The sequence below is a fragment of the Magnolia sinica genome, chromosome 9, assembly GCF_029962835.1.
Source record: "Magnolia sinica isolate HGM2019 chromosome 9, MsV1, whole genome shotgun sequence".
NCBI classification, from domain to species: domain Eukaryota; kingdom Viridiplantae; phylum Streptophyta; class Magnoliopsida; order Magnoliales; family Magnoliaceae; genus Magnolia; species Magnolia sinica.
In genome coordinates, this window is record NC_080581.1 from 46,356,497 (window position 1) to 46,376,631 (window position 20,135).

The 20,135-nt window shown below is 37.5% G+C and overlaps 1 protein-coding gene across 4 annotated transcripts in view; it reads right to left on the bottom strand.

Moving 5' to 3' along the window:
* The window catches only part of LOC131255408 (alpha-N-acetylglucosaminidase-like), a 169,818-nt gene that overhangs the window by 9,351 nt on the left and 140,332 nt on the right, over positions 1-20,135 (bottom strand). For 3 of the 4 annotated variants that reach the window (XM_058256113.1, XM_058256112.1, XM_058256115.1), the window contains one exon: positions 3,927-4,037. The exons of the other annotated variant lie outside the window; for it this stretch is intronic. In XM_058256113.1, the coding sequence (XP_058112096.1) occupies positions 3,927-4,037 (111 nt within the window). The remainder of the gene's footprint in view (positions 1-3,926; positions 4,038-20,135) is intronic. 4 annotated transcript variants of the gene reach the window in all.

Below are 20,135 nucleotides of genomic sequence, written 5' to 3' on the forward strand. Positions count from 1 at the left end.
GAGATAAGAATATAATAAATAAACAAAAGAGAGATAAGAATATAATAAATGAGAATAAAATCCACCCAGTATGGTGCTCCATAGGAACATACAAAACTATTGACTCTTTAGAAATTCTAACTAGCCACATTCTTTTCAGGTTTCAGTAATGAATTCATAATAACAATTGACAGGTAACATGATTTTGTAAAAGAGTACACAACAAATCCCAAAACAATTAAACAATGAAATTTTATTTGCATGCTATGAAGGTCATTAAATACAAGAAGAAACCAATACGAATCCATCACTTAATTAGATAATCCTATAGCAGTCTCGTGAAAAGATGCTTCAATGTCATACCACCCCTTGGAAAGTTCATCATTTTCTTTTTCAGGCATAAAGCATGAGTGTAGAACCTTCATTTGTGGTCAAAATAAATAAACAAATATGTAGATATGCATAATGTCCTAGCTTGAGATTTATATAGTTCAAGCCACCAACATGACCTTATAATTAGGATTTAAGGGATAAAATAATACTTGTTTTGTATTGCTCTACCAAAGCTTAGGATCAAGGGTCCTTTTACAGACACAGGAAATGGTTGACGAGTAGAAGCATTGTGATATCTATTTGCAAGAACAAAGGAGATGCATAAAGTTTCTCCCAAGTCCCAATTATCAACATCAAACCTTAGTTGTAGCTTGCATGATTCTTCCATTTTTACCAAACCCTATCACTTTAGAAGTGCGGATTTGACTTTTAATTGTGGTTGGTTGGTGTAATCACACTCGTGATGATGGTTCAAAGTATCCCTGATGTTATCGAAATATCCCCAATATTATATGTATCACCAGCTTGGCAATATTGATAACACCGATAGTGATACTAAAATTACTGGTAGTCTCAAAAATTCCAATTATCAGCAATGTATCACCAAGTATCGCCACTGTATCGATATCGCCAAGGTATCACCAATATTTTTTATTGTGCAAATTCAGGTGTCAGTTGTATCCAGTGTTTGAAATATCGATACTATCGGCCGATATATTGGCCGATATTATCGTTATCGCACCACTGCAAGACGATACAACCCCGATAACCCCCGGAAGATACCAAAAAATCCCAAATTCAGATGTCGGTCGATATATCGTCGATATCGCACGATATATCGACGATATCGCGCGATTTCGTCTCCATTATTGTCGAAGACAAACACACGGATAGTCACGGGTGGATTGCAGGGGACTCACGAGTCCCACTATAGCTAACCACCCACAAACACCATAAAAAATTGGATCCGAGTTGTGGAGAATTGAAAAAAAAAAAAGAAGAAAAAATTTGAATTAGAAAAACAAAAAAAAAAAAGAAAGAAATTGGAGAGTACCTGGCTGTAGCGGTGATCGGAGGTGGGTCATTCGACAAGTAGGATTTTCTTGCCATTTTCTTTAACTTCCCTCTTTCTCAGAGATTCTGACGAGGAATCAAGTCGGATCGACGAATTGTTCCTTCCGGAACGAGATTTGAGGGGAAGAGCCTTGCGTGCGTGAAAGATTCGGATCGGACTGCGTGGATGGGGGTGAAAATGGAGAGGGAAAGTGAAAGAGGGGCGCAGATGGGGAAATTGGATTGCGTACTGAGTTACTCAATACGCTCTTATCGTACTGAGTAAACTCTGTAGGGCCCATTATGCAGTTCGTTAGTTCATCCACGCTGTCCATCTGTTTTTCCATATCATTTTAGGGGTTGAGCCCAAAAATAAAGTATATCAAAATCTCATTAGACTCGGATCGGACTGTTTTTCCAGATCCTTTGTGACAAGGTAGCCCCAAAAGAAATTAGATTGTATTATTAGAAATTAGATGATCAAATTGCTACTTTTCTAACCAAAGGGATTAGCTCGTGGCATCTTCATCGCATGTGTGATAAGCTGGGTGTGATTGATATTATTCCCCAGCTTGAGGGAAAGTGTAGTGAGAAATTTGAGGAATGTGTCTCTTCTTCTGTTTTGTAAATGTGTACATTCCCTTGTAATCATGTGGAGTATGATATTCCCTTTTTATATTTCATTTATAAAGTGTGTTAGTCAAATTAGCAAAAATTAACACAAAAGAGGATTGTCAAAGATCATCCAACCACACAACTTCTTCCTCTATTCCTTCTTTTAGCAATGCTAAGCAGATAACTTCACATGAGGTCATAAAGATAGCATGTGTTGAATAAAAAAATAATGAATAATTTTTAGGTAGATTAGATGACCATACAATCAAAAGAAGGTAGTGAAGTGGCAAAACTAGAACTTCGAAGCAAAAGTAAGAGATTAGATCGGCTCAATGAGGACATAATGAGAAGTCAAGTCAAGCATCAACTCCACAAATGTTTTCAATTTTTTCTTTGAACTCACCAAGCCAAACTTTTAGCAACATGTCACCCAATGTAGGTAAAAAGCAATGTTTAAAATATCAACGATATCCGCCAATATATCCCACAATATCTCTTGTATCCCACCTGTGCGATATGAAACACACAGGTAGTGCCAATATATCCAACATGTTCAATCCAGTAAACATTTTCAATTTCCGATCCTTTAAAATATATATATATATATATATATATATATATATATATATATATATATATATATATATATATATATATATATATTACATCAAATCAGTGTCAAATGGATATAAATCCATTGGTTCTTCATGTTTTGTATGAAAAAAATCAGAGTTGGAGCTTTGATTTCAATATCCTTTGGTTCTTCATGTTCTCCATGTTTTTTCAAAAATTTCCTTTAACCAGCTGTCAATTGGGACTAATTTCAAAGTATTTATGAGTATTTGATGAAATTATCATCACATACAATATAATTTTAAAATTTGAGTGCATGTTGTCTAATTTGGGAAAAACTGGAAAAAATTTCGAAATTTCTCTAATTTCTCACAAATTGCTTGCAATGTTGCATTCCAAACATGAAATCAAGCATGTATGAGGACCGATCAATTGATTTGTTAAGTTTTTGTCAATTTTTGAAAAATAAAAATAATTTTTAATCAAAATTTAATAAAAAATAATTAAAATATTAATATTTTTCGAAATTTCCCTTCAACTAGTGGACAATTAAGACTAATTTCGAAGTATTTAGGAGTGTTTGATAAAATGATCATCATGTATACTCTAAATGTTATGCATTCAATTTCCATATAGTTTTATTAGTTCAGGTAGACAACGCATAGCTTAAGACCCTATACAAAGGAAACCTAGTATGTGCACTTCTTTTTAGAGATATTATTATTTAAAAGTATGTATTAAGGTCCTTTTTTAACAATCCCTAAAGTTTCATTAAAAAATTCAACCATTTTCCCAATGTTTTCCATGTTTCCCAAAAAGTGCGATAAATTACCCGATATAAACGATATATCCCGTGTGATAATCGATACATATTTGTATCCCAAGGATGCGATACGTAACGCGATACCAATATTTTAAACACTGGTAAAAAGAACATACTTACCCACGTCCAGAGTTAGGGTGTCAATTGTCTTCAGCATTAGTCATTCCTAATAAATATGGTTAAGCTATGATCAATGATGGAAGAGACATTTCACCCGTAAAAAATCTGCGATATGAATGTGGTTCATAATAGAATTCACGCTTCTAATTATGTGAATAATTGAACACTTTGGATGGACACACAATAGTTTGCATTATAATAGGAGAAAAGTAAATAATAAAGAAGATTAAACAATAGTAAAGCTAGTTGAGTAAATTAGTTGGAGCATAAAGCAATTTATTATGGTTGACCTCTTACATGTTCGAGGAACTCAACACCTGTTTTGCAAAAGATGGCTACAAGGTTTAACATTTCAACGACAAGTACTCATTTTAGGCTAGTCATTAAGACAGTCCACCTCTTGATAAAACGAACCAGTAGCTGAACTTACATAGGAACCATCAGTGCAGTTATAAACAGTGCGGTACAAAATATTCCAGGCGTCTTGCATTGCTGGAACAAACCTTCCATAGCGTCTTGATGGGTATAGATCTATCCACATCTGAAACAAAAATAATTAATAGAGTGAACCAAGATGTTAGGTATTGCATGTATGTAGTGGCTAATGAATGGAAAAAAAAAAAAAAAAAAAAAGAAGAAGAAGAAAAAAAAAGAGTGGCTAATGATGGAAGTCCATGGTTGATAAGAATGATTTATTAGGCTCTCTACCATTCCAAAACACTTACGGAAATTTAGTTCTCAATACAAGTATGATGGGAGGCAACATGGTTACCGTCTCTCTTTCCTCAACACTTAAATAGTGTTGATATTTTTAGTTCCTTAAAACATCAAGATGTTTGGATTTGGCACTAGACCCATATATATGTTAATTCAGGGCTGGCTCAAGGAGGTTTGACCCAAATCATTTACTCACACTCGGGTATGAGGAATCAATTCCCTTTATTTATTTTTTTGTTTGTGGGTGTGTGGGTGTGTGTGTTGAAGATTTTAAAGGAGTTAAACGTTGGACATTCTAAATTGCAGTAGTTCTTTAACATTCAAGACAATTGATGAGGACATCAGACCATCATATAGGTCTACTAGAGGAGGAGGGGCCCGGTTTCATAGTGGCTGGATGATCTGTACAAAGAGCCCGCTAGCGAGCCATTTTGAAGACCCCACATGTGTAGTATATGCATCTGGAAGACCCCACACTGGGAAGATGCATGTCGGCCACGATCATAGGAGTATTGGACCATTGGATTGTTCCCGTTGGCCCATCTGATCGTCAGATCATCATCTGTGGGCTATCGTATCGTTGATCTTCTTAGATTTTGGACCACATGTCCCTAGTAGTAGGCATTTATAATTCTTAATTTTTAGTATGGACTATATTTAAAAAGACAATGAGTATTTTTATAAATTTCAGCATTTGAAAATATAAATAAAGTCAAAAGAATATATAAAAATCACCAAGCTAAAGTGTGATACACATGCAAACAACGTGAAGCCCAAGAGATGATGGGTATGGTTCGAGGCCAAATCACAGTCATTAGCCCTTTGACCAAACAAAACGCTCGGAAAATATGGCCCAAGAAAGATAAAGATCTTCCAACTAGCATACGAATAACCCGGGTTCAGTAGGTGAAAGTTTGAGATCCATGCATGAGTTTGGTCCGATAATAATGAAAGTTGGTTGAGGTGGCCCTTAGGAACAAGTAAATGAGATCCAAGTGAGGACCATGAAAGATAAAATCTTACCTTTGAATTTGAAGATTCAAAGGAATCTACCACCTACGATCTATCAAGCATGAAGTGGAAAAGGAAGGATCTTAGGGATGAAGGATAGAGTGGCTTCACACCCTCTAGGCTTCTATTCAAAGATCTAGCCTTGACAATGATGAAGGAAAAAGAAAGGAACTCTCACGAGGCCTACGCAGAATTTTCTTCAAATTCACAAGTAGGGTTGGACGTCCCCTCCCCTTTTGCTTTATTTTATATCAAAAATTTGTTGGAATGACAATTCTACCCCTTTAGTAACAAAAACAAAAAATAACCATTATGTCCTAAAAGGTAAAAAGTCTAATCTATCCTCCCAAAAATATCTTATGTAGCAAATAAATGCCCATTATCCAATCACAAACTAAAATGTCCAAATCATCAAGTAACATAAAAGAACTAATAGAAGAAATGGTCCAACATAATCCAACCATCGGATGGCCCTATGATGGGAAACAAGACGATCCAATGGATGGACAATGATGTAGACCATGATCAATGGTGAGATGACCTCCAAATATGATCCATGCCATCCATGCTTTTCTAATGCTCGCCGATGACCATTGGCGATCACCCCAAAGTGAAAGTGCCGATGTAGCCTGTCGACGCCTACACCTCTGATATGTACAGAGTGGTGGTGTGATGTCCGCATCACGACGTCTAGCTATAGCCCAAGGTTTTTTTTTTTTTTTGAGAGAGTACAAAGAGAGAACTCTCTTTCCTTTTTTTGCATGTGATTTGCAGGTAAACTCCTGAAAATCTCTAGGGAATGGAGAGGGCGAGAAGCCCAATGGTGATACTCTCTTCCTATCTTTTCTTCTTCTCCAACGTAAGCCTCCATCTTTCAATCTTCTTCTTTCTCTTAAAATAAAATAAATAAATAAATAAACCCTAGAAACCTTCCCTTTCTTCAATCTTCTTCTTCCTTCAACCTAAACAACCCAAGAGAACCCATCCGTACCTCTCCTAGGGCCATACGCACTTGTGAGGGTGCACACGTGGCAGCCCCTGTTCTATTCCTTTCTTTTCTCTTTGTTTCCTCACAAAACCCCCTTCCATGAAACCCTAACCCATCCCAAATCCAAAGCCTATTCTAATTTTCACCAATTTGTAAACCCTAAGTTTCTAATTTTGAACCTAAGCCCTAATTGGGTTCCATAACCTGAAATCTGGAATCTATTGGTATGTTGGGATTTTTTATTTTTTTTTCCTATGCTAGAATGAGATTCCTACATCTCGTAGGGTTTTTCCTTTCATGATTTTATGTTGAATATGTATTGTGGGATGATTGCTTTTGGTTGGAACCTAAATAGTTAAATCAAAAATTTTCTGATTTTGTGGTAGAATGATTGATTTTTATACTTGATTTATTTTGTGAAAATCTGAAGTTTGATATCTTCTAGTAAATCACATCATAAAGCATCCATCCTGCATCAATTTTGTTATCAAAGCCTAGGTCTTGCGTAGGATAGTGTTTGATGAAATTCCTAACACATTGTAGAGCATATAGGTCGCATATAACTCGTTGGATTCTCTGATTTGGCTTGTTGAATTTTCTGTTTAGGTATTCTAAAAGTCCTATAGTGCTGGAATTTCCAGATTTAGTGATTTTGAAGGCATCTAGTTGCAGGATTTTCAGATTTGGCTTATTTTGGAGAATCCTAGCGCTATCCATAGGGTTTAAAATACTTGAGAGTCATCATACGTAGAGTAAAGGTGTATCATAATTGTCTTGTGTAGGTCTAGAATTCTTTGATTGCCATTACATAGTCCCCGTTTGTGTCTAGCGGTCGTTAGAGTTGAACCTAATCGTGTCCTTGGTGTATGCACACTCCCACATGTCATGGATTTGGTCTTTCTCCCACAATGAACATGGACCAACTTGCCGAGGCTATCGAACACATCAATCGTCAACTCACAAATATTAAGAACAACCTACAGACCACCAACACCCAACTTACCACTAGTAATCAACGTATAACCCAGTTAGAAGTAGTGTTTGAAATATCGGTATCGCGTTACATATCGCATCCTTGGGATACAAATAAGTCTCGGTTATCGCATGGGATATAATGTTTGTATCAGGTAATTTATCGCACTTTTTGGGAAACATGGGGAAACATTGGGGAAATGGTTGAATTTTTCAATGAAACTTCATGGATTGTTAAAAAAGATCTTAATACACACTTTTAAATAATAACATCTCAAAAAAGAAGTGGACATAATAGGTTTTCTTTCTATAGGGTCCTAAGTTATGAGTTGTCTAACTGAACTAATGTACCATATTCAAATTGAAGCATAACTACTAATTTTGAAATTAGTCTCAATTGAAATTAGTCTTAATTCAAACACTACTAATACTTTGAAATTAGTCTTAATTCACAACTAGCTGAAGGGAAAATTCAAAAAAAGATTAATATTTTAATAAATTTTTTATTAAAAAAATTATTTTTATTTTAAAAAAATTGACAAGGACTTAACAAATAAGTAGATCAGCCCTCGTACATTCTTGATTTCATGTTTGGAGTGCAGCACTACAAGCAATTTGGGAGAAATTGGGAAATTTTTTATTTTGTTCCCAATTTTCCCCAAAATGGACCATCTACACTCAAATTTCAAAATTTGAGTGTATGTGATGATCATTTCATTACATACTCCTAAATATTTTGAAATTAGTCTCAATTGATAATTGGTTGAAGGAAAATTTTAGAAAAAAAAAACATAGAGAATATGAAGAACCAATGGATATTGAAATCAAAGCTTCAAATCCATGATTTTTCATGCAAAACATGAAGAACCAATGGATTTGTAACCGTTTTACACCGATTGAACATAATTTCAACAACAACAACAAAAACGGATCGAAAATTGAAAATGCTCACCGAATCAAACATGTGAGATATATCAGCACTACATGTGCGTTTCATATCGCACAGGTAAGATACAAGATTATATCATGGGATATATCGACCAATATCATGGATATTTAAAACATTGGTTGGAAGCGTCCTAGCAGGCTAACCCCAACACTGGGGAAGATCGCCAGTCACAAGCTGAGGAACAAATCGAGCGTTGGCAAACTAGGGGATAGCCAACAAGAGAACGTCTTAGGAATCAAGGCCAAAGAGCATGTCGAGGAGTGGTGTGTGTCCAACCACCTCGTAGAGAATTCCAGGACCACTATGATCCTGAGGAATTGTTGATGAAGAGTGCTAAAATGGGTGCCCCTAGTTTTGATGGTCGCTTAGACCCCAAGGTTTTTCTGGATTGGTTAGCAGACATGGACCACTTCTTTGAGTGGTATGATATGTCTAAACAACACTGAGTTAGATTCACTAACATGAAGTTAGTGGGTCAAGTGAAGCTGTTCTGGACTGATGTTGAGCATACCATGGAAAGACGTGGAGAAGAGCCCATTGCATTCTGGGCTGAGATGAAGGAGGTCATGAAGGAGAAGTACCTCCCACTTTCCTACCGCCAAAAAATGTTGGATTGATGGCAATCCCTTAGACAGGGAACTATGCCAATGACAGAATACATTGCCAAGTTCGACAAGTATATGATGTGGTGTAACGTCCTCTTAGATCCCGTTGTCAGTGTTCGAAATAGTAGTATCGCATTACCCTTAGGATACGGATACGTATCGGTAATCGCATGGGATATATCGGTTGTATCGCGAAATGTATCGCTATTGTTGGAAACATGGGGAAACATTGAGAAATTGGTCAAATTTTTTAATGAAACTTCAGTGATTGTTGAAAAAGACATCAATACACACTTATAAATCAAAGCATTACGAAAAACAAGTGCACATAATAGGTTTTCTTTGTATTGGGTCCCAATCTATGCGTTGTCTAACTGAATTGATGCAAGTATATTCAAAGTCTATTCATATAATTTATAAATTTAAGAAGACATGTGGAAACACAAGCAATACATTCAAAAGAAAAAGAAGTATCTGTGGATCAGGTTACATACATGTTTTATTTTATATTTGGACACAAATTGTAACTGATTTGTGAGAAATTGGAAAATTTTCTATTTTTTCAATTTTCTATAGCTCGGCCCACCCCCAAATCTCCAAATCGAAGCTCCCAATCCATGATTTTCCATGCAAAACATGAAAAACCATGGATTTATAACAATTTGACACTTGATTTAACTTGATTTACAAAAAAAAAAAAAAAAGGATTGAAAATCGAAAATGCTTACCAGATCAAACATGTGGGATATATCACACTACTTGTGCATTTTGCATCACACGGGTGGGATATAACGGATGATATCGTTGACACTTAAAACACTGACCGCCATGACCTTAACTTGATTTAGGACGGGCCTCTGATCTGAGCTTCAACATGAGCTCATTCCTCACAATGTAAGCACCTTAGAGCATGCCTATTAGATAATGCAGGAATTGAAGCAGTACATTAAACCCCAGTTCATGAGGAGGGTTAATGCGAATGTTAGGCCCACTCCTTCTGCAACCAAGCCAAGCATTGGTAGTCAACCTAAGGCCTTCACTGGTATGCAACCCAGTCACAGAGATGCCAAAGGGAAAGGGGTAGCTAGTACCGGTGCTATGGCAAATTAGCACACCAAATGTTTCAAGTGCCAAGGATACAACCATCTTGCACACCATTGGCCCACCAAAGAGACCGGTAAGGCACTTGTCAAATAGGGTCATCTTCATGGCTTAGCCACCTTGTATAGGTACCTCATGAAAGGGTTTAGTTCAATTGCATCTCCCATCACAGATTGCACAAGGAAAGTGGAGTTTAAATGGAATAAGGCAACCTCCAGAGCTTTTAAGGAGATTAACAGCAAGATGTAGAGGCTCCCGTCATGCGCCTTCTTGACTTTTTAAAGTCTTTGAAGTTGCATGTGATGCTTCAGGCGTCAGTCTAAGTGAAGTTCTCACACAGGAAGGGCACCCCGTTGCGTACTCTAGTGAGAAATTGAAAGAAGCAAAGCAACGGTATTCCACCCAGTGTTTGAAATATCGGTATCGCATTACGTATCGCACCCTTAGGATACGGATACGTATCGGTTATCGCACGGGATATATCGGTTGTATTGCGAAATGTATCGCTATTGTTGGAAACATGGGGAAACATTAAGAAATTGGTCAAATTTTTCAATGAAACTTCAATGATTGTTAAAAAAGACATCAATACACACTTATAAATCAAAACATTAAAAAAAAACAAGTACACATAATAGGTTTTCTTTGTATTGGGTCCTAATCTATGCGTTATCTAACTGAATTGATGCAAGTATATTCGAAGTCCATTCATATAATTTATAAATTTAAGAAGGCATATGGAAACACAAGCAATACATTCAAAAGCAAAAGAAGTATTCGTAGATCAGGTTAAATACATGTTTGATTTTATGTTTGGACATAAAGATTGCAACTGATTTGGGAGAAATTGGAAAAAATACATATATTTTTTCAATTTTCCATAACTCGGCCCACCTCCAAATCTCGAAATTGAAGCTCTCAATTCATGATTTTTCATGCAAGACATAAAAAATCATGGATTTGTAACAATTTGACATTGATTTAACTTGATTTACAAAAAAAAAAAGATCAAAAATCAAAAATGCTCACCGGATCGAACATGTGGGATATATCCCACTACTGGTGCATATTGTGTCGCACGGGTGGGATACGAGATATATCGTGGATTATATCAACCGATATCGTCGATACTTAAAACACTGATTCCACCTATGATAAGGAGTTCTATGCGGTTGTGCATTCTCTGTGCCATTGGCGTCACTATCTTCTACGCAAGAATTCGTCTTATTTTCTGACCACGAAGACTTACACTATTTCAACTCCCAAAGGAAATTGAATCCGCGGCATGCCAAGTTGGTTCGGCTTCTTTAGGAGTATTCATTTGTGTTGAAGCACAAGGCCAGGGTTGAAAATAAACCATTTGATGCCCTTAGATGCAGGGTGATGCTACTCCAATCCATGAGTGTTGAGGTCACTGGGTTCGAGCGTTTAAAGCAAGAATATTCTTCACGCTTATATTTTGGAGAGGTGTATGCATCATTACTAGGTGATCAAATGAGGAATGATCGTGGGTTTGTCATTATTGACGATTTCTTATTCAAAGGCGATGGACTCTGCATCCCTTGTACCTCTCTTTGAGAGTTTCTAGCATAGCAGCTTCATTCTGGAGGGATAACTGGTCATTTTTGGGAGGGATAAGACTATTGCCATTGTGGAGGATAGATTTTACTGGCCAAGCCTTAAGAGAGATGTGGCCAAAACAAGGTGTCCCGTATCGGTATCGGTTGGTGTAACGGTGCCCTCCGAAACCGATACGGATATGGGGGCGTAACGGCCCATAACGGGGCAAAATTATTATTTTTCCCAAAAAAATATGAAAAAATATGGATTAAATCCGGAATATGCTAAGCATTCCAAATATGCATTCATTTATAAATTGGAACATGTTTATGGTGGTGTAACGGTCCACTCTTTGGTGAGAAGTTGTATCGGACTGTCTGATGAATTTATGAACCAGATAACCTGAATTTGACTCCAAAATTCATATATTTAATTTTCTAACTATCTACTATCAATGATAGATATATTAGAATGAATGTAATATGAAAATATCTTACATTTAGGTGTTTGCAATTATTTTTCAGGGCCAAAATTCATGCGTAAATAGAAAAAAATAAAATGGCACCCCAAATATGCAAAATGCCCATTAACATGTTCTACTATGATTAACACATCATATGGCATCATTAAAACAGCAAAAGAATCATTAAAAAATGATTTTTCGAATTTTCAAAAAAAGGGCCGAAATAAATGCGTAAATAGAAAAACATTTTAAAAAAATATAAAATGGCACCCCAAATATGTAAAATGCACATTAATATGTTCTACTATGATTAACACATCATATGCCATCATTAAAACAGCAAAAGAATCATTAAAAAATAATTTTTCGAATTTTCAAAAAAAGGGCCAAAATAAATGCGTAAATAGAAAAAAATATAAAAATAAAAGATAAAATGGCACCCCAAATCTGTAAAATGCACATTAACATGTTCTACTATGATTAACACATCATATGGCATCATTAAAACAGCAAAAGAATCATTAAAAAATGATTTTTCGAATTTTCAAAAAAAGGGCCAAAATAAATGCGTAAATAGAAGAAAAAAAAAAAATACAAAATGGCACCCCAAATCTGTAAAATGCACATTAACATGTTCTACTATGATTAACACATCAAATGGCATGATTAAAACAGCAAAACAACCATTAAAAATTGATTTTTCGAATTTTAAAAAAAGGGGCCAAAATTCATGCGTAAATAGAAAAAAATATAAAAAAATTATTAAATGGCACCCCAAATCTGTAAAATGCACATTAACATGTTCTACTATGATTAACACATCATATGGCATGATTAAAACAGCAAAACATATTAAAAAAAAGTATAGATACCTATTTTTGACAAATTTCTGAAAAATGGCCCACCGAGCTTTGATTCAAGAAAATCCGTAATATAATGTGTTTTTATCTCAAATACCTAGCCAAGGTTGGTCGAAATTAGTAGTAGAAGGAGTGAGAAACAGTTTGGAAGCAAGAGGTTTCAAAAAAACAGCAAAATCAGAGCTTAAAATGAAAAAAAAAAAGAAAAAGGTTACCATTATTAGCCCGATACGGGTACAAAATCGGGTAACGGCTGATACAACCCCGAAACGCGTAACGGTTTCCACCATTACCATTACGTATCGGCCGTTACGGCCGATATGTAACCGTTTTGGCACACCATGGGCCAAAATCATTAGGCAATGCAGCACTTGTCAACTGGCAAAGCAGAGAAGGCAGAATACGGGGTTATATACGGCTTTGTCAGTTCCTCAAGGTCCATGGCAGGACCTTAGTATGGATTTTGTGCTTGGACTTCCCAAGACTATCAAGAAGCAAAACTCCATCTTTGTCGTAGTGGATCGTTTTTTTTATTTTTTTATTTTTTAATGTCTCACTTTCTATTGTGTTCTAAAATGCTGGACGTCTCCAATGTGGCTAAGATTTTCTTTGGGGAGGTAGTTCGTTTGCATGGTTTGCCAAAGATCGTAGTGTCTGACAGGGATGTGTGTTTCATGAGTTATTTCTGTAAGATACTTTGGCATATGATGGGCACGAGACTTCAATTCTCTTTGGCTTACCATCCTCAAACCGATGGGTAGATGGAAGTAGTAAATAGGAGCCTAGGAAACTTATTGCGTTGTTTAGTGGGAGACTATACTAAGACATGGGATGCAGTTTTACCTATTGTAGAGTTTACATACAATAGTTCAATAAATAGGTCCATAGGTACGAGTCCATTTGAAGCCGTGCATGGGTACAAACCTAGGAAGCCTGTAGATCTTATCCCCATGCCCATCTTACATAGGCCATCCGAGCCAACCTGTATTTGCACAACATATCCATGATTTACACACTGAGATCAAAAGAAGGATTAACGCTAGTAATGAACAATATAGAAGTCATGTTGATTCTCACCGTAGATTCAAGGAATTTCATATCAGTGACTACGTCATGGTTCGTATACGACCACAACGGTTTCCCCAGGAAGCCGTTAAAAAGTAACATGCTCGTAGTGCATGTCCCTACAAAATCTTGCAAAGAATGGGCCATAATGCGTATGTGGTGGATCTTCCATCTAACATGGGCATTAATTCCACATTCAATATAAAAGACATGATTTCTTGTGATGAACCTGTTATTGCACATGTTAGGCCTCCTACAGATCCTAGAGTACCAAAATTTTCTCCGAGTCCTTGGCCTTTGCCTAGCCACTTATCCCATCCTTTACCTTCTCTACCATCTTTAATTGAGAGAAGAGAGAAGATTGAGGATGTGTTGGATCACCATGTGGTTTAAATAAGATAAGGGGGATTTCAGAAATTCCTTGTTAAATGGAAGAACAAACCAACTTTAGACAACACGTGGATCACAAAGGAGTTCCAAAGACTAGACCCTGATCTTCTCGAGCAGTTTCGTAGTTCTACTTTGCTAGAGGCGAATCTTTCTCAGCCTAGGAGGATTGATGAGGACATCGGACCATAATATAAGGTCCACCAGAGGAGGAGGGCCCCAGTTTCATTGTGGATGGGTGATCCGTATATGGGGCCTACTACTAGGCCATTTTGAAGACCCTGCATGCAGGTGCATCTGAAAGACCCCACAATGGGATGATGCATGTGGGCCAGGATCATATGAGTATTGGACTATTGGATCGCGCTAGTTGACCCATCTGATTGGCAGATCATCATCTGTGGTCATCAGACCGTTGATCTTCTTAGATTTTGGACCACTAGGTCCATAGTAGTAGGCATTTATGCTTTCATATTTTCTTTTTTTACTTGATTAGTGGCTTGGATTAGGATTTGGCAGTTTATAGTTCTTATTTTTTTGTATGCACTTTATTTCAAGAGACGAGGGATATTTATTTTTTTATTTTTTATTTTTTTAATTATTTTTTTAAATTCAGCATCTGGAAATATAAATAGAGATGTGGTGCATGCATGCGTGTGTGAGGAGGGGGGCATCCAACCCTAGCCCGTGTTTTTTTTTTTTTTTTTTTTGTTAAATTTTTAAATACAAAGAGAGAGCTCTCTCATTTCTTCTTCTGCATGTGATTTGTAGGTAAACTCTTGAAGATCTCTAGGGATTAGAGAGGGTGCGAAGCCCGAGGGTGATCATCTCTTCCTATCGCCTCCATCATTCATTATTCTTCTTTCTCTTCATAAAAAACTTAAAATATTCCCTTTCTTCGATTCTCTTCTTCCTTCATCCTAAACAACCTAAGAGAACCCCTTCATACAACCTCTGCCAAGGTCGTACACACGTGTGAGGGTGCACACGTGGCAACCCTTGCGATATTCTTTTCTTTGCTCTTTGTTTCCTCATAAAACCCTAACTCATCCCAAATCCAAAGCCTAATCTAATTTTCACCAATTTTTAAACCCTGAGTTTCTAATTTTGAACCTAAGCCCTAATTGGGTTCCAAAACCTAAAATCTGGAATCTATTGGCATGTTGGAATTTTCCTTCCTATGCTAGAATGAGATTCCTACATCTCGTAGGGCCTCTTCATTCATGATTTTATATTGATTATGTATTGTGGGATGATGACTTTTGGTTGGAACCTAAATAGTTAAATCTGAAATTTTCTGATTTTGTGGTAGAATGATTGATTTTTTATACTTGATTTATTTTGTGAAAATCTGAACTTTGATATCTTCTAGTAAATCACATCATAAATCATTTATCTTCCATCAACAGTGGTATCAAAGCATAAATTCTTGACAAAATGGCACTTTCTTCCTTATGATGGATCTGATGGTAGAAGCGCAATAATAGTATACTTGTGGAACCCATTATAGATGGGCCCTTGTACCAAAGATACCTTGGAATGGAATAATCCTTCAAAAAGTGATTAACAAATAGTGGGTTGGGAGAAAAAAATATTGGAACAATCCACATTCAACCAAGGAAAAGGCCAAAATTTGTATGGCCAGGATCTTCAACCTGAGGATTTTAGGTGTATGGGCCATGATGTTTCAAAAAAAATTAAAAAATTTTTACAAGCCATCAACTGTGAGGCCCTGTTGCACCAGTTGTTTGCATCATTGAGCCATGGGCGACACCTGTCATACTGAAAACCCAAATTTGTAATATACCTTTTCAGCTAAGACATTGCACAGTACCTAGACTACTAAATGACTTCAGATGAGGTATCCGACAATGTTGGGCAAGACATTTTATGGTGATGGGATCAGAGATTGTACAGTACATTTTGGTGTTTACAGTGTACCACTAGAACCCATCATCACAGTGATCCAAAATGTTGATATGATTGGACTAGCAGAGGATGTCTGATGCACCAAAAATCCCTGGGATTGGAAGATCCTAGTGGCAGAATAATTGGTCTTTTTTTTTTTTTTTTTTCTTTTTAATCAATTGAATGGGAACATTGCTGTATTTTCTTTCTTAAATATTTCTTTTTGACTTCATAGCAAAAGGCTCAGGTTTTTCCAATGGGGATTATTCTAATGCATGCATGATTCCAGTGGGGCTATATCTACAGCTTGGGTCAGTAAACAATGAGCCCCATTTGTACAAACTGAATCTCTGAACCTGAGCATTGTATAATAACTCTGGACCTCGCAAAAATGAGGAATGATATTTGCAACTCTGCATCTGGATACACCAAACAAAAGTGTCCAAATGTGCTGATCAGACAACAGTATCAGCTTTTCTTATGGGTAACTAAAATTTTATAAAACCAATGAACAGGAGAATACAATCAGTCAAGATAATGGATGGGAATCCCCTACAAAGAATAGATCATGGATTCCATCTGTATCCTAAATCACTGGATCCCCTATGCTTCTATTATGAATTGTGTGATCTAGATTATGGGTCGTTTGCAATCCATATCGCTATTTTTATCGACCCATGGTTCTATACTCTTAGTGTTGGTTCAGTTGTAATGTAAATCTATATTTATGCGATAGCATGCATAAAATATAGAATTATGCATGCAATTTATTATAATAACACCAGTCATTATACACACACACACACACATTACAATATAAATTCATATGAATAACGATATTGGATGTACTTGGTGTATGAAATGGAATGAACCACATCATCCTACCCCTTGCTGAATATTGGAGGAAGTGGCACCATATGCCTTCTGTAGCATGAACCAAAGCAACCTGCAATCCAGATAACCATGCTCCATCCTTTGCAAAAGAATATGCTATTTGATGTGCTTCCCTTGAATCATGATTAAAACCAATAGAAGACGATCTATGACGTATTTTCATGTCATTAAAAATGAAGAAGCCCATGGAATCTGCCATTTTCAGAAGCCCATGCAATTGCTGAAGAGGAATCTCCTTCTATTATAAGTGGCCCTTCAAAATGATCTATAAGTATCTTATCCTGGTTTTAGTGGCCATTGTTTCGACAAGAAACAAATGCATTCTATTTGGGACATTATCTTATTCAATCATAATAATAACAAAGTATGCAGAAACAATCATCGTTTATTGATATATTAAATTCGTTTACAACCTCTGATCCCTTCATTCTAAGTTAGAATACTTAGAATACAAAAGTTACAAGAGTTTTGAGTATTGAATCCGGATCTGGATATCAAATCCGGCAGTATTTCGGCATGCGATTTGATCATCTCATCAAGAGGAACATAATGGCCTTATATCCTTCTTTCATCTCCTTCTTCCAGAGAAAATCCTGGAACTGAAGAAACAATTTGATAGCATTTCAGCTCTTTTGATGAGACCAACCATTATGGTTTGCGTGGGACCGCGCAACCAATATGGTCATTTGCGCGGGACCGCGCAACCGACATGGATTGTGCGAACCGGCGCAATCGACTTCACTTTTGCCTTCCCTTGAATACCTTCAAAATCTCTTCTTCTTCGGAGCTCTAATCTTCCTCGGAATTCTTGATAATCCAAAATGAGAGGGGGAGTGGGGTATTTATAGGCTTCCACACTTGCGAACCCTTGATCTTTGTGCCAAGGGGTCCACCGTTCTTCAAATCCAACTGTCCATGCAAATCAGTCCACACGACCCTTTGCGCATGATCGCGCAACTGATATGGTTGTTTGCACAGACCCGCGTAACAAATATGGTTGTTTGCGCGGAAGCACGCAACCACATGAAGTTACACCTTATTTCTTCTTTTGCTCACATATTTCTTCTAAATTGCAGTCTTTTGATCTTTTTTATCTTCATTCATTTTTTTATCCCTTAACAGATGCCCTCTTGATTCTTTCTTTGTTCTTCAGAATCAAAGAATCGGGATCAATCACGTTTTTTTTTTTTTTTTTTTTTTTAAAAAATCTCTTGGGATCGTTTGTATGCACCTGTGCAAAGGACACCCGAGTACCGTACTCAGGCCATACCCCTATAAATACCCGAAGGCCTTCTTTAATTCCCACTTCCTTGTTTTCTTCTAACGAAACTCTGCCCGACTGTCGCATCGCCCGCGCAACAGGTTCTCTGTTCGCGCAAGCTTTCTCGTCATTGAGCTACTTTGTGCAACAGGTTCCGTTTGCGCGAGCCTGCACAAAGGACCCCCTTGCAAAATTTCTCAGACTTAGCTTTTTCAGACCATTTTCTTCCAGAAATAACAACTTCCTCTCCACTATGGCCCGCACCAAGAGGACTTATTCCCTCGTCGAACCACCTACTGCACAACCTTCTCACCAGGACTTGCCAAACCCTTCATCTTCCCTTGCTACCGAACCATCTTCCTCATCCAATCAACCACCAAGCAAGCGTTTCAAAACCACTAGCAGGCGTCCTCCCTATATCAAGGAGCTTGTACTCCCCACCTTCGATTTCTCAGATCAAATCTCTTCACTACCCTCTCCCATCCATAGGGCAATAGCACTGGGTGAGATTGAACGGCCACCAAAACACGGGCGTGACTTCGACTGGTAAGAGTGGCCAAAGACCACAACTCATTTGCCGATGATGAGTCAGAAACCGCCTGTCAAAGAGGACACTCCCCCTCCTTCTAAATCAAAGAAGTGTCGTCGCAACAAGGTTGAAGAGTTTCAAGAGAAAATTAGAGAGCAAAACAAGAAGAAACTCCAGAACTCCTGGGAAGGAATCCAAGTCATTGAGGCTATTATGAAATTTGATAACCCTCATAGACAGGGTATGATGATAATCCCTCTTAAGCCTTCACCACCACCAGTCCATTCTGAATTGCTAGCCTTCAGACCAAATGGACGGGGAAAAATTGGCCTACACAAAATCCTGGTCATCAAGGGAACCGAGAATCTTGGAAGGGGTCTTACTACGAAAGAAGCCAAGATAGCAAATTGGCGACGTTCATCCGATGATCTTCCTTACTCCCTCTCATAATCCACACGCCCTATTTCCAACCCATTTCTACAAAACACTCTAGCAGCGTTTCAGGGAGCGTGAATCACTTTGGGGCAGCGAAGAGTTTAGAACCAGAGGCCTCTTAACATCTCGTGACTACTACTCTGACTGGGCAACAACAATTTTGGCCAAGCATTCCAAAATGTTGATCAAGATTGATCTATGTAATGCAATAGAGGTCACTTCTCAACATTTCTACAGGGAGACCTCTGTCTTGAAAGGCTTCCTTAATTATTGGTGCACCACAACCAACTCCTTCCATCTTCCAGTAGGCGAGATGAGCATTAGCCTCTGGGATCTTCATCGAATTGCTGGTCTTCCCTTGACTGGAAAATTCTACGATGAATTCATACCTACGAACGAAGAATTAGCATTCATCTCTCCACCCGACCGAGTGCCCTCAATTTAGGAAACAACTATAGAACTCTTTAAGGAGATGTATAAGTTTCCCAACATTCACAAGATCTCGCCACTGCAATGGCTTGCCCATTTCACTAGGGCCCTTCGGCAATCTTCTTCTTCGTAACCCATCATTTCCATTGCATCTTTATTTTCATACTTCTCACTATATGTTCACTTTCTTCCTTTTTCTAGATTCAACGGTTGTCATTCACAAGAGCTAACAAATCTCCTCGAGAAAATAACAGAGCGTCCGAAATATAGCCTTTATGGAAAGCTTGCAGCTTTTCTCGCTTATTGACTAAGCATGGTGGTTCTTCCAAGTTCAAAATGGGCAAATGTTATTCGCCCTACAGTATCTATCGCTGCTAGTGCCATGGCGGAAGGCTACAAACATTTTCTTGCCCCCTCGGTCCTGTGCTCGATTTATAGGGCGCTCGGAGAGATAGCGTCTAACATAAAGAATCCCATTGTAGGCGCTTCTTCTGTCTATACTCCC